Consider the following 15,858-nt stretch of genomic DNA (forward strand, 5'->3'; position numbering starts at 1 on the left):
TCCGGTGTCTCAGTTCCATCAGCCATTCTGCGCGATCATATGGTTACTCATAAGTCTAATAACGGACTGATCTGTAACGGATGCTGTGACCTTGTACAGAGACGCTTGGATTTGTGAAGCCACCAGAGGGCGTCTCAGTACATCTCCAGGCAGCTGCGACATTTCTATATCTTTGCACAGCTGCGGTGTACAAATTCGCAACAGTAGCCGCATTAGCGTCCATCTCTAAATGAGGCCAAGGGTCAACACATCATTTTCCAAACTTAAAGCAGTGATCATATTCTATTAATATCAATGGGTATTATCGGTAATTTTATATAGCACATACACTGATGCGCTCTGTGATCGGCACCGGCTACGCCGATACACTCTGTGACCGGCACCGGCTACGCTGATACACTCTGTGACCGGCACCAGCAGGAACTGGTGTCAGGAGGTAACGTGCTGCCATAGTGCACCACATGCTTGTGTCACCTTTTATAGGCATCATAATTACGTTACTACCAATATAATGGTGTTTACAAGCTAAAATCACCTGTTTTTAATAGTCTATTTATTTGGGGATTTTTCTGTTGATTTTAAATCGATTTTCAGTCTGTTAGACAACTAAAGGATTCTCTCATTTACTATGTGAAAGTATCGATGTTTGGTCGATATTGGTCGGGATTCGGGGTTTACCTTTAGTAAATTCCCAATTTGCAAATCACACAGAAAATCACCTATAAGTACAAAAAAACCCCAAAGTTTGCCTTCAGCAAATATATCCCTAGGACTCCAGTAAACTATGGGCCTGTTTCAGAGCCGGACGCTCTGACAGAGCGCTCGCTCTGAATCAGTGCCCGCCTATTGTTTTTTTAGAACGGCCTCCTGTCCGCTCGCAAAGCTGTGGGTGACCACCCACAGCTAGTGCGAGCGGCCAGGATGATGGTCGCGATGGTCAAGACCATCACAACCATCGGACTTGCGACGAGACCCTTGTGGTAGGGTCTCATTGCCGCAAGTCCCAGTGGACTTCTTGCTCTTACAGCATGCGCACTTGGCCAACATCGACCAGCTTGCGAGCGCTCAGCGCTCTCGAGCGGGTAAGAATAAGGCCCTATGTACTCAAACAAGCATCCAGGGTGTTTGCTGCAATTGTCTCACCTATAAACAACTTACCATGATGACTAGCAAAGCCGCTTGTCATTGGCTCTTTGAAAACACGCCCCTGACACTGAGTGGTTCTTTATCGCTCAGGAAAAGATTATTCTGTGTTTGTATATAATCCAATTATATTATTATCATTTATTTTGGATGAGGGGTGTAGCATGTGCTAGATGGTGAGTAGTGTCTGCCGCATTACAGAGGTCATTTTGTGTTTCAGTTAGAGCCCAGCAGCGAGTGCATTTGTTGCACAAAAAGTAAATAATATACAACATTAATGCAAGTGGTACATAAATGTCTGACGTGTGCTTGGGGACACGTATGCTACTCTTGTCACACATAACAAGCTCTGCATATGGGCAGAAATACGGTACTTGTGCCAAAAACATTTTCACTGTTAAATTGTTCTAATTTTGTGGCCAAATCTGCATCAGTGCCCCAGTGTCTATATAAGTCACAGGATGATCACTACAGAGCGCAGGCGCCATTTACCCGTTACATGTGACTCATCTCCCAGTGTCTCAGTGCCCCAGTGTCTATATAAGTCACAGGATGATCACTACAGAGCGCAGGCACCATTTACCCGTTACATGTGACTCATCTCCCAGTGTCTCAGTGCCCCAGCATCTATATAAGTCACAGGATGATCACTACAGAATGCAGGCGCCATTTACCCGTTACATGTGACTCATCTCCCAGTGTCTCAGTGCCCCAGCATCTATATAAGTCACAGGATGATCACTACAGAACGCTGGCGCCATTTACCATTTACATGTGACTCATCTCCCTGTCTCTACACTTTCTTCCAGGCTCTCTTCGTGGTATTGCTCATGGGTTGGATATTTGTACCTGTGTATCTGACAGCCGAGGTAAGAAGAAAAGTTTAAACCGAGAAATGTACCTCACAATGGGCCTAATTAAATATTGTGAAATGGGGTTTTCTCATTATTTTAGTAAAACCTAAATGTACTAAAGGGCATTGTAAGGAGATTTCACAAAATTCTTCTCCAAGCCCCAATTATCGCATTTTATTTAGTAAGTAGATCACGTCCCATAAATGTAATGGGAAATGGGATCTGCTCAGATTTACTAAAATGAATTGTTAAAAAATAACTGGGGAAGCCCATAACAGTACCTGGAGATGGTATTATTAGGGCTTCCCATTTCATCAACTCCTGCTCTGACAGTCAGAGTAGAGCTGGGAGCCAGCACCCGTGTGTCCAAATAGACCACAGGCTGATTACAGTTACAAAAAATAAAAAATTAATAGAAAAAAAATTACACTTAACTGCACCCAGGGACCAGTGATCCGATGAGCTCCTCCGTGATCCGGTTAGCTGATCTCCAGACTCCTGATCTGTGACCCTGGTGAGCTGTTCCAAGCTGATGTCTGTTTACTGCGTAGATCAGATGACTGGGGTCACAAAGCAGGAGACCAGCGATCAGTTGACTGGTGTCACGGAAGATCTCACCAGATCACCGGTCCCTGGGTGCAGGTAAGGGTAAGCTTAGCAGTGGAGGAGGGAGATTTAGCTGGAGTAGTGCAGGGAGAGGATTTGCAGGAACAGAGCTTTCTTGCCAGCTCTATCCCAGCATGCGATATGTCATCCATCCTTGTGATGTGTTCAATTATTACATTGCAATTTTGGGTGAATTTATCACATCCCAGCCACATCTGAGATGTGGATTGTGATAAATATGCCCCAAAGACATATTACCATAGAGCAGCAGAGAGGGAAGGATTCCAGAAGCAGCACAGAGCGAGGAAGGAAGGTTCTCCAGGAGTAACGTACAGGGGTCTGATTCAAAAGTGGACACAGATGTGGCCAAATCTATTGGAGGTCGCCCATCTGGAACTTTATGCAAATGCAGCTACAAAGCCCTTCCCTGGTGTACATCCATGGGTCCTAATGTGCAAGCACTGAGACGCCCACTGTCAGCGTCCGTAAGCTCGGAAATACTAATTGGTGCGTCTTTAGTTCACCATCTAAACTTGCACCAACCCTAAGACAGGTGCAGTTTTGCCTCCTATTTCAGCAGTTGGTCATTTCTGTATGCAGCCACTTTTACGGACATGCCCAGTATACTCCCATAATGTCATTAAGATGGACCATCTCCATGCATCCACTGAGCCACCTCCCAGACACAGCCCGGGAATGCCCAGCAGTTTTCAATACAGTACGTTTCTATCGCAACAGCACCTCTGCGCATGCGCTCTGTGTAACGCATGCGCCATAGGAGTTTTCAGGGATTTTCAAAAATGTGCACTAGCAAAAAAAAATAAAAAATCGATCAACTATGTGAATATTGCGTCTCTGAATCGGGCCCACAGAGAAAAGGAGAATCTTTAGGAGTAGCACAAATTGAGGAAGCTTCTCCAGGAGTGGCACACAATAAGCAAAGTTCTCCAGGTGTGGCACAGAGAGTCAAGAGGATCTTCAGGAGGAGCAGATTGAGGAAAGTTCTCCAGGATGGTTGAAAAGATAGAGAGGGTGAAACTCTCAAGAAGTGACACACAGAGCATGAAAAGGAGAGGATTTCTAGGAGCAGCACTGTTTCAGGATTGTTCTCCAGCAGTGACACAGATTGAGAAAGGTTCTGCAGGAGTGGCACAGAGGGGTAGAGCAGGAGGAAGTTCTGTAGCGGCACAGATTGAGGAAGGTTTTCCAACCGTGGCACAGATTGAGGAAAGTTCTTCAGGAGAAACAGAGAGAAAATGGATCTCCATGAGTGGCACAGAGAGGGAGAGAAGAGGATCTTCAAGAGTGGCACAGATTAAAGAAGGTTCACTAGAAATAGAACAGATTGAAGGAGGTTCTCTAGGGGAGGATTGAAGGAGGTTCTCCAGGAGGGACACATATTTAGGAAGGTTCTCCAGGAGTGGCACAGATTGAGGAAAGTTCTGAAGAAGTAACAGATTGTGGAAGTTCTTGAAGGAACCTTCCTCAATCACAGATTAAGGAAAATTTGGCAGAAGTGGTACCGAGAGGGAGAAGAGAGGATCTTCATGAGTGGCACAGAAAGGGAGAGGGAATAGCACAGATTAAGGAAAATTCTCCAGCAGTGGCACAGATTAAGGAAGGTTCTACAGGAGTGGCACAGATTGAGGAAGATTCTCCATGAGGGGGACACAGTGGGAGAAGGTGAGGATCTCCAGTAGGAAAGAAAAGAGGGAGAAGGTGAGAATCTCCAGGAATGATACAGAGAGCAGGAGAGGAGATGATCCCTAGGAGTGTCACAAATTGAGGAAGGTTCTCCAGGAGAGATAGAATGAGGAAAGTTCTGAAGGAGTGGCATAGATTATGGAAAGTTTGCCTGGAGTGTCACAGAGAGAGAGAGGAAGGAGAAAGTACAGAAATGGCACAGATTGAGGATGATGCTCCAGGAATGGTACATATTGAGGATGGTTCTCCAAGAGTAACAGTAATTGAGTATGGTTATCTAAAAATTGTGCAGATTTAGGATTGTTCTCCAGGAGTGGCTCAAATTGAGAAAGGTTCCCTAGGAGTGGCACAGAGGGAGAGGTGCGGATCTTTTGACGTGGCACATATTAAGGAAAGTTCTTACAGGAGTGGTACAGATTGAGGAAGGTCCCCCAGGAGCGGCACAGATTGAGAATGGTTCTCTAGGTGTGGCACAGATTGTGAAAGACTTTCCAGGAGTGGCAGATTGCGGATTGTTCTCCAGGAGTGGTACAGACTGAGGAAGGAAGGAGTGGCAAAGTGAGGAACAGGGGGAAATAATTCAGGCATGACACAGTTCTAGGAAGGTTTCCAGGAGAAGCACAAATTGAGATACATGATGGTTCTCCAGTAGCAGCACAGGTTTGGGTAGGTTTCCCAGGATTGGCACAGAAAAAGAGAGGAGATCATCTCCAGGAATGGCACAGATTGAGGATGGTTCTCCAGAATTGGCACAGATTGAGGATGGTTCTCCACAAGTGGCACAGATTGAGGATGGTTCTCCAGGAGTGACACAGATTAAGGAAGGTTCTCCAGGAGTGACACAGATTGACGAAGGTTCTGCCCGAGTAGCACAGATTGAGGATGGTTCTCCATGAGTGTCACAGAGAGGGAGAGCGGAGGTTCTCCAGGAGTAGCTCAGATTATGAATGGATCTCAAAGAGTGGCACAGATTTAGGATGGTTCTCTAAAAGTGGCACAGATTGAGAGAAGTTCTGCAGGAGTGGCACAGATAGAGGGAGAATCTTCAAGAGTAACACAAAGAGATGAAGGTTATTGATGAGTGGATGGAGGTTCTACAGCAGTAGTAGAGAGCGCAGATAGGTGTCCCTCCATAAGTGGCATAGAGGGAGGAAAATTCTCCTGTTGCCATGTACAAGAGAGGGGGGAGTATGCTGCTATTGCAGGACACAGGAAGGGGTCAGCAGGTTGTCCAGTATCAGCATAAAGGTATAATAGGAGGCTCATTCTCAGCAGCAGCCTGAAGGGGACACAGATACTAAGAAGGTTTCTGCTTCTCCCCACAGGTGGTGACTATGCCAGAGTACTTGAAGAAGCGTTTTGGAGGGCAAAGAATCCAGCTCTATCTGACAGTGCTCTCATTAGCCATGTATATATTTACTAAGATATCTGTAAGTATGCTGCAGGTACATGTATATAATGTGCTGTATTTCCTTGATTGCTCTTTTCTCAGAAATGATGTTGCTAGTTGCTTGCAACATCTGTAGTAAAGCAGCCTACAGCAGTGGTATCCAGCATGTGGGCCTCCCGCTGCTGTAGGACTACACTTCCCAGCATTTCCTGTCACAGTTTTACCATGCCCTTATAGCAAAACTGTTGCAAGTCATGCTGGGATGTGCAGTTCCACAGCAGCTGGAGGGCCACATGTTAAATACCCCTGGTCTACAGTATAGAACAGAAACGCGGTCCTCAAGGCTCGCCAACAGTTCAGGTATTAGAGATATCCATGGTTGAGCACAGGAGACTTAATTTGTGCCTCAGACAATTTGATTTAACCACCTGTGCTCAACCATGGATATCTCTAATACCTGAGCTGTTGGGGAGCCTTGAGGACCGCGTTTGGGAACCTCTGGTATAGAAGAACAAATGTTGCCACTATACATATGCTGCACCATGAGACAGACACTACATGTGCACACTGTGCTAATAGTATATATACATGGAGGTGTGACTAATGGACGATACCCAGCATAGTATAGACTTAGGTTTAGGCTGCGGGGAAGGGGGGGTTAGGTTTAGGCACTTAGAGGGGGCGGTTAGGGTTAGGCACCCCTAAAGGAGGGTTAGGGTAGGGAATTGGTTAGCGGTACTTACCTAAATTAGCAGTCGGGATCTTCACCCCTGCCAGGCTTCTGCTGTCAGGATTTGGGCCGCCAATCATACCGATTCCATATATGCATATATACACCAGGGAGATCCCATGCCGCATGTGGCAGGATCTATTGAGAGATCATTACAAGGCAATGAGCGGATCTCGGAACCTTTCTCCTCTCCATAGCACAACAACTCGGCAGGGAGATTGTTCCAAACATCTTGGAGAACTAAGCACAGATCTTCTGTGGATGTAGGCTTGCTCATATCCTTCTCTCTTCATGTAATGACAGACAGACTCGTTTCCTTGGCCGACCACTGCACCAATGGTCCTCAACATTGCCCGTTTCTTTGTGCGTCTTCAAAAGAGCTAGAACATCACATCTTGAGACCTTACGGATGCTGTATAACTACCTTGTGTCTTGTTGTTGTGCTCAGTCTTGCCATGGTGTATGACCTGTGACATGAAACTGTCTTCCACAACCTCACCTTTGTAGCAGAGTTTGGCTGTTCCTCACCCAGTTTTAAGCCTCCTACACAGCCGTTTCTGTTTCCGTTAATCACTGTGGGTCTCATTCATTACCGATCACAACTGCAATTACGCACGCAATTGGTTAGATTGTTGCGTTGTGCGCATGCATCTCAGTGCGCATGCACGAACCAGCCACTGTGATCAGGACTACGATCACAGTAACTACGCAGAGTGAATGACAGGAAGTGCCGTTTGTGGGAGGTGACGGAGGGTAGTTGGCGAAACGCAGCCGTGCCAGTGCATTTGAATGCCGTCACATGGGCATGTATATATTATCCACTGTGATGCCATATGCAGCTTGTGTAGTCACTGTGTGTGATGAGGTTAGTAATTCCTGAGTAAGGTCAGAGCCTGTGTAAGTGTGTGTGAGGCTGTGATGGTACTCCATGTTACTGATGGTTTCTCAGTCTTGTGTAATCACTGCGTGTGATGAGGTTAGTAATTCCTGAGTAAGGTCAGAGTGTAAGACTGTGTAAGTGTGTGTGAGGCAGCGATGATACCCCATGTTGCTGATGGTCTCTCTGTCTTGTATGTGGAGGTTAGTAATTCCTGAGTAAGGTCAGAGCCTGTGTAAGTGTGTGTGAGGCTGTGATGGTACTCCATGTTACTGATGGTATCTCAGTCTTGTGTAATCACTGCGTGTGATGAGGTTAGTAATTCCTGAGTAAGGTCAGAGCCTGTGTAAGTGTGTGTGAGGCTGTGATGGTACTCCATGTTACTGATGGTATCTCAGTCTTGTGTAGTCACTGCGTGTGATGAGGATAGTAATTCCTGAGTAAGGTCAGAGCCTGTGTAAGTGTGTGTGAGGCTGTGATGGTACTCCATGTCACTGATGGTGTCTCAGTCTTGTGTAATCACTGCGTGTGATGAGGTTAGTAATTCCTGAGTAAGGTCAGAGTGTAAGACTGTGTAAGTGTGTGTGAGGCTGTGATGGTACTCCATGTTACTGATGGTATCTCAGTCTTGTATAATCACTGCGTGTGATGAGGTTAGTAATTCCTGAGTAAGGTCAGAGCCTGTGTAAGTGTGTGTGAGGCTGTGATGGTACTCCATGTTACTGATGGTATCTCAGTCTTGTGTAGTCACTGCGTGTGATGAGGTTAGTAATTCCTGAGTAAGGTCAGAGCCTGTGAAAGTCAGTGTGTCAGGCTGTGATGGTACTCCATGTTACTGATGGTATCTCAGTCTTGTATAATCACTGCGTGTGATGAGGTTTGTAATTCCTGAGTAAGGTCAGAGTGTAAGACTGTGTAAGTGTGTGTGAGGCAGCGATGGTACCCCATGTTGCTGATGGTCTCTCAGTCTTGTGTAATCACTGTGTGTGATGAGGTTAGTAATTCCTGAGTAAGGTCAGAGCCTGTGTAAGTGTGTGTGAGGCTGTGATGGTACTCCATGTTACTGATGGTATCTCAGTCTTGTATAATCACTGCGTGTGATGAGGTTAGTAATTCCTGAGTAAGGTCAGAGCCTGTGTAAGTGTGTGTGAGGCTGTGATGGTACTCCATGTTACTGATGGTATCTCAGTCTTGTGTAGTCACTGCGTGTGATGAGGTTAGTAATTCCTGAGTAAGGTCAGAGCCTGTGAAAGTCAGTGTGTCAGGCTGTGATGGTACTCCATGTTACTCATGGTATCTCAGTCTTGTGTAGTCACTGTGTGTGATGAGGTTAGTAATTCCTTAGTAAGGTCAGAGTGTAAGACTGTGTAAGTGTGTGTGAGGCTGTGATGGTACTCCATGTTACTGATGGTTTCTCAGTCTTGTGTAATCACTGCGTGTGATGAGGTTAGTAATTCCTGAGTAAGGTCAGAGTGTAAGACTGTGTAAGTGAGTGTGAGGCAGCGATGGTACCCCATGTTGCTGATGGTCTCTCAGTCTTGTGTAATCACTGCGTGTGATGAGGTTAGTAATTCCTGAGTAAGGTCAGAGCCTGTGTAAGTGTGTGTGAGGCTGTGATGGTACTCCATGTTACTGATGGTATCTCAGTCTTGTATAATCACTGCGTGTGATGAGGTTAGTAATTCCTGAGTAAGGACAGAGCCTGTGTAAGTGTGTGTGAGCCTGTGATGGTACCCCATGTTACTGATGGTATCTCAGTCTTGTGTAATCACTGTGTGTGATGAGGTTAATAATTCCTGAGTAAGGTCAGAGCCTGTGTAAGTGTGTGTGAGGCTGTGATGGTACTCCATGTTACTGATGGTCTCTCAGTATTGTGTAATCACTGTGTGTGATGAGGTTAGTAATTCCTGAGTATGGTCAGAGCTGTGTATGTGTGTGTGAGGATGTGATGGTACTCCATGTTACTGATGGTCTCTCAGTATTGTGTAATCACTGCGTGTGATGAGGTTAGTAATTCCTGAGTAAGGTCAGAGCCTGTGTAAGTGTGTGTGAGGCAGCGATGGTACCGATGGTTTTGCAGACTTGCTAAACATTATGAATGTGTGTAATGTAAAGTCGGCGTCCTTATGTAGTGCTGCGACAGCATAGCGATTCCAGTGGATTAGCATACTATCGCAGCGAGACTGCATGCATAATCGCTACTGCAATTGCAGTTGCAATCCGTAAAGAATCAGGCCCTATGTTTCAACCTATTTATGAAAATGATGATCATTATCATCTGATCTGTATGATTGGTTAATCATACACCTGACTATGGCCCTGATTCAGAGTCGGGCGCTCTGACAGAGTGCTCGCTCTGAATCTGGGTGGTCCCTGCTCCTTTTTGGAGCGGCCTCCTGGCCGCTCGCATAGCTGTGGATGACCACCCACAGCTATAGCGAGCGGCCAAAATGATGGCAGCGATGGTCAAGTGATGTCAGTGGGGCCGGACCCAGACGGTAGGCGTTCCCATGGGAACTCCTCCGTCTGGGCAGCCACGCCCCCGGCACGCCCACCAAAGGGGGCGTGCTGTCAATCACTATCGACAGCACACCCCCTTTGGTGCGAGACTCTTAACGACGGCTTGGCCGTCGTTGTTCGGGTCTCGCGCATGCGCACTTGGGCACCATCGACCCACTTGCGAGCGGGTCAGAATCAGGCCCTATAATCCTACAAAATCCCTGACTTCGTGCAAGTGTACCCAGAAAAATTGAAGGGTGGTCACACCAAATATTTCTCTTCTGTTCATTTAGGTTGCATTTTGCGAACTGATAAAAATAAACTATTAACACTTCTATGTATGAAAGTATTCTCACTTTGCAGCATCTTTTCCTCACCTGCCTAAAACTTTTGCACAGTATTGTATATCAGGGACCAATTCAGATGGCCTCACCAATACTGCTGCTCAGCGTCCTCTCACTCACACGCCGATAGCCGCCTCGTCCTCTCACTCACACGCCGATAGCCGCCTCGTCCTCTCACTCACACGCCGATAGCCGCCTCGTGCTCTCACTCACACGCAGATAGCCGCCTCGTGCTCTCACTCACACACAGGTAGCCACCTCGTGCTCTCACTCACACCCCTATAGTCACCTCGTCCTCTCACTCACACAAGGATAGCCGCTTCATGCTCTCACTCACACCCCTATAGTCACCTCATCCTCTCACTCACACAATGAAAGCAGCCTCGTGTTCTCACTCACACCCCTATAGTCACCTCGTCCTCTCACTCACACCCCGATAGCCGCCTCGTGCTCTCATTCACACCCCGATAGACGCCTCATGCTCTCACTCACACCCCTATAGTCACCTCGTCCTCTCACTCACACAATGATAGCCACCTCGTGCTCTCACTCACACCCCTATAGTCACCTCGTCCTCTCACTCACACAAGGATAGCCGCTTCATGCTCTCACTCACACCCCTATAGTCACCTCATCCTCTCACTCACACAATGAAAGCAGCCTCGTGTTCTCACTCACACCCCTATAGTCACCTCGTCCTCTCACTCACACCCCGATAGCCGCCTCGTGCTCTCATTCACACCCCGATAGACGCCTCATGCTCTCACTCACACCCCTATAGTCACCTCGTCCTCTCACTCACACAATGATAGCCGCCTCATGCTCTCACTCACACCCCTATAGTCACCTCGTCCTCTCACTCACACAATGATAGCCGCCTCATGTTCTCACTCACACAATGATAGCCGCCTCATGCTCTCGCTCACACCCCTATAGTCACCACGTCCTCTCACTCACACAATGATAGCCGCCTCATGCTCTCACTCACACCCCTATAGTCACCTCATCCTCACACTCACACAATGATAGCCGCCTCATGCTCTCACTCACACCCATATAGTCACCTTGTCCACTCACTCACACAATGATAGCCACCTCATGCTCTCTCACACCTCTATAGTCACCTTGTCCTCTCACTCACACAATGATAGCCACCTCATGTTCTCACTCACACCCCTATAGTCACCTCGTCCTCTCACTCACACAATGATTGCCGCCTCATGCTCTCTCACACCCCTATAGTCACCTCGTCCTCTCACTCACACAATGATAGCCGCCTCAAAGTCTCACTCACACCCGATAGCCGCCTCATGTTCTCACTCACACAATGATAGCCGCCTCATGCTCTTACTCACACCCCTATAGACACCTCATCCTCTCACTCACACAATGATAGCCGCCTCATGTTCTCACTCACACCCCGATAGTCACCTCGTCCTCTCACTCACACAATGATAGCCGCCTCATGTTCTCACCCACACCTCTATAGTCACCTCGTCCTCTCACTCACACAATGATAGCCGCCTCATGAGCTCACTCACACCCCTATAGTCACCTTGTCCTCTCACTCACACAATGATAGCCGCCTCATGTTCTCACTCACACCCCTATAGTCACCTCGTCCTCTCACTCACACAATGATAGCCGCCTCATGCTCTCTCTCACACCCCTATAGTCAACTCGTCCTCTCACTCACACAATGATAACCGCCTCATGCTCTTACTCACACCCCTATAGTCACCTTGTCCTCTCACTCACACAATGATAGCCGCCACATGTTCTCACTCACACCCCTATAGTCACCTTGTCCTCTCACTCACACAATGATAGCCGCCTCATGTTCTCACTCACACCCCTATAGTCACCTCGTCCTCTCACTCACACAATAATAGCCGCATCATGCTCTATCACACCCCTATAGTCACCTCGTCCTCTCACTCACACAATGATAGCCGCCTCATGCTCTCACTCACACCCCTATTGTCACCTCATCCTCTTACTCACACCCCTATAGTCACCTCATCCTCTCACTCACACCCCTATAGTCACCTCGTCCTCTCACTCACACAATGATAGCCGCCTCGTGTTCTCACTCACACCCCTATAGTCACCTTGTCCTCTCACTCACACAATGATAGCCGCCTCATGTTCTCACTCACACCCCTATAGTCACCTCGTCCTCTCACTCACACAATGATAGCCGCCTCATGCTCTCACTCACACCCCTATAGTCACCTCGTCCTCTCACTCACACAATGATAGCCGCCTCATGCTCTCACTCACACCCCTATAGTCACCTCGTCCTCTCACTCACACAATGATAGCCGCCTCATGCTCTCACTCACACCTCTATAGTCACCTCGTCCTCTCACTCACACAATGATTGCCGCCTCATGGTCTTACTCACACCCCTATAGTCACCTCGTCCTCGCACTCACACAATGATAGCCGCCTCATGCTCTCTCACACCCCTATATTCACCTCGTCCTCTCACTCACACAATGATAGCCGCCTCATGTTCTCACTCACACCCCTATAGTCACCTCGTCCTCTCACTCACACAATGATAGCCGCCTCATGTTCTCACTCACACCCCTATAGTCACCTTGTCCTCTCACTCACACAATGATAGCCACCTCATGCTCTCTCACACCCAAATAGTCACCTCATCCTCTCACTCACACAATGATAGCCACCTCATGTTCTCACTCACACCCCTATAGTCACCTCGTCCTCTCATTCACACAATGATAGCCGCCTCATGTTCTCACTCACACCCCTATAGTCACCTCGTCCTCTCACTCACACAATGATAGCTGCCTCATGCTCTCTCTCACACCCCTATAGTCACCTCGTCCTCTCACTCACACAATGATAACCGCCTCATGTTCTCACTCACACCCATATAGTCACCTTGTCCTCTCACTCACACAATGATAGCCGCCTCATGTTCTCACTCACACCCCTATAGTCACCTCGTCCTCTCACTCACACCCCTATAGTCACCTCGTCCTCTCACTCACACAATGATAGCCGCCTCATGCTCTCACTCACACCCCTATAGTCACCTCGTCCTCTCACTCACACAATGATAGCCGCCTCATGCTCTCACTCACACCTCTAGTCACCTCGTCCTCTACTCACACAATGATAGCCGCCTCATGGTCTTACTCACACCCCTATAGTCACCTCGTCCTCTCACTCACACAATGATAGCCGCCTCATGTTCTCACTCACACCCCTATAGTCACCTTGTCCTCTCACTCACACAATGATAGCCGCATCATGCTCTCTCACACCCCTATAGTCACCTCGTCCCTTCACTCACACAATGATAGCCGCCTCATGTTCTCACTCACACCCCTATAGTCACCTCGTCCTCTCACTCACACAATGATAGCCGCCTCATGTTCTCACTCACACCCCTATAGTCACCTCGTCCTCTCACTCACACACAATGATAGCCGCCTCATGTTCTCACTCACACCCCTATAGTCACCTCGTCCTCTCACTCACACAATGATAGCCGCCTCATACTCCCACCCCTATAGTCACCTCGTCCTCTCACTCACACAATGATAGCCGCCTCATGTTCTCACTCACACCCCTATAGTCACCTCGTCCTCTCACTCACACAATGATAGCTGCCTCATGTTCTCACTCACACCCCTATAGTCACCTCGTCCTCTCACTCACACAATGATAGCCGCCTCATGTTCTCACTCACACCCCTATAGTCACCTCGTCCTCTCACTCACACAATGATAGCCGCCTCATGTTCTCACTCACACCCCTATAGTCACCTTGTCCTCTCACTCACACAATGATAGCCACCTCATGCTCTCTCACACCCAAATAGTCACCTCGTCCTCTCACTCACACAATGATAGCCACCTCATGTTCTCACTCACACCCCTATAGTCACCTCGTCCTCTCACTCACACAATGATAGCCGCCTCATGTTCTCACTCACACCCATATAGTCACCTTGTCCTCTCACTCACACAATGATAGCCGCCTCATGTTCTCACTCACACCCCTATAGTCACCTCGTCCTCTCACTCACACAATGATAGCAGCCACATGCTCTCTCTCACACCCTATAGTCACCTCGTCCTCTCACTCACACAATGATAACCGCCTCATGCTCTCACTCACACCCCTATAGTCACCTCGTCCTCTCACTCACACAATGATAGCCGCCTCATGCTCTCACTCACACCCGATAGCCGCCTCATGTTCTCACTCACACAATGATAGCCGCCTCATGAGCTCACTCACACCCCTATAGTCACCTCGCCCTCTCACTCACACAATGATAGCCGCCTCATGTTCTCACTCACACCCCGATAGCCGCCTCAAGTTCTCACTCACACAATGATAGCCGCCTCATGTTCTCACTCACACCCAGATAGCTGCCTCATGTTCTCACTCACACCCCGATAGCCGCCTCGTCATCTCACTCACACGCCGATAGCCACCTCGTCCTCTCACTCACACAATGATAGCCGCCTCATGCTCTCACTCACACCCCTATAATCACCTCGTCCTCTCACTCACACAATGATTGCCGCCTCATGCTCTCACACACACCTCTATAGTCACCTCGTCCTCTCACTCACACAATGATAGCTGCCTCATGGTCTTACTCACACCCCTATAGTCACCTCGTCCTCTCACTCACACAATGATAGCCGCCTCATGTTCTCACTCACACCCCTATAGTCACCTTGTCCTCTCACTCACACAATGATAGCCGCCTCATGCTCTCTCACACCCCTATAGTCACCTCGTCCTCTCACTCACACAATGATAGCCGCGTCATGTTCTCACTCACACCCCTATAGTCACATCGTCCTCTCACTCACACAATGATAGCCGCCTCATGTTCTCACTCACACCCCTATAGTCACCTCGTCCTCTCACTCACACAATGATAGCCGCTTCATGTTCTCACTCACACCCCTATAGTCACCTCGTCCTCTCACTCACACAATGATAGCCGCCTCATGTTCTCACTCACACCCCTATAGTCACCTTTTCCTCTCACTCACACAATGATAGCCACCTCATGCTCTCTCACACCCAAATAGTCACCTCGTCCTCTCACTCACACAATGATAGCCACCTCATGTTCTCACTCACACCCATATAGTCACCTTGTCCTCTCACTCACACAATGATAGCCGCCTCATGTTCTCACTCACACCCCTATAGTCACCTCGTCCTCTCACTCACACAATGGTAGCCGCCTCATGTTCTCACTCACACCCCTATAGTCACCTCGTCCTCTCACTCACACAATGGTAGCCGCCTCATGCTCTCACTCACACCCGATAGCCGCCTCATGTTCTCACTCACACAATGATAGCCGCCTCATGAGCTCACTCACACCCCTATAGTCACCTCGTCCTCTCAATCACACAATGATAGCCGCCTCATGTTCTCACTCACACCCCGATAGCCGCCTCAAGTTCACACTCACACAATGATAGCCGCCTCATGTTCTCACTCACACCCAGATAGCTGCCTCATGTTCTCACTCACACCCTGATAGCCACCTCGTCATCTCACTCACACGCCGATAGCCACCTCGTCCTCTCACTCACACAATGATAGCTGCCTCATGCTCTCACACACACCTCTATAGTCACCTCGTCCTCTCACTCACACAATGATAGCCGCCTCATGGTCTTACTCACACCCCTATA

General features: G+C 48.3%; 1 protein-coding gene across 1 annotated transcript in view; it reads left to right on the forward strand.

Annotated features, from left to right (window-relative positions):
• LOC148442501 (sodium/glucose cotransporter 2-like) overlaps positions 1-15,858 on the forward strand; it is a 104,460-nt gene that overhangs the window by 10,003 nt on the left and 78,599 nt on the right. Inside the window, exons 3-4 of the mRNA XM_088463883.1 lie at positions 1,953-2,012; positions 5,633-5,737. Coding sequence (XP_088320009.1) covers positions 1,953-2,012; positions 5,633-5,737 — 165 coding nt within the window. The remainder of the gene's footprint in view (positions 1-1,952; positions 2,013-5,632; positions 5,738-15,858) is intronic.

The sequence above is a fragment of the Taudactylus pleione genome, unplaced genomic scaffold, assembly GCF_031769625.1.
Source record: "Taudactylus pleione unplaced genomic scaffold, aTauple2 ptg001489l, whole genome shotgun sequence".
Lineage (NCBI taxonomy): Eukaryota > Metazoa > Chordata > Amphibia > Anura > Myobatrachidae > Taudactylus > Taudactylus pleione.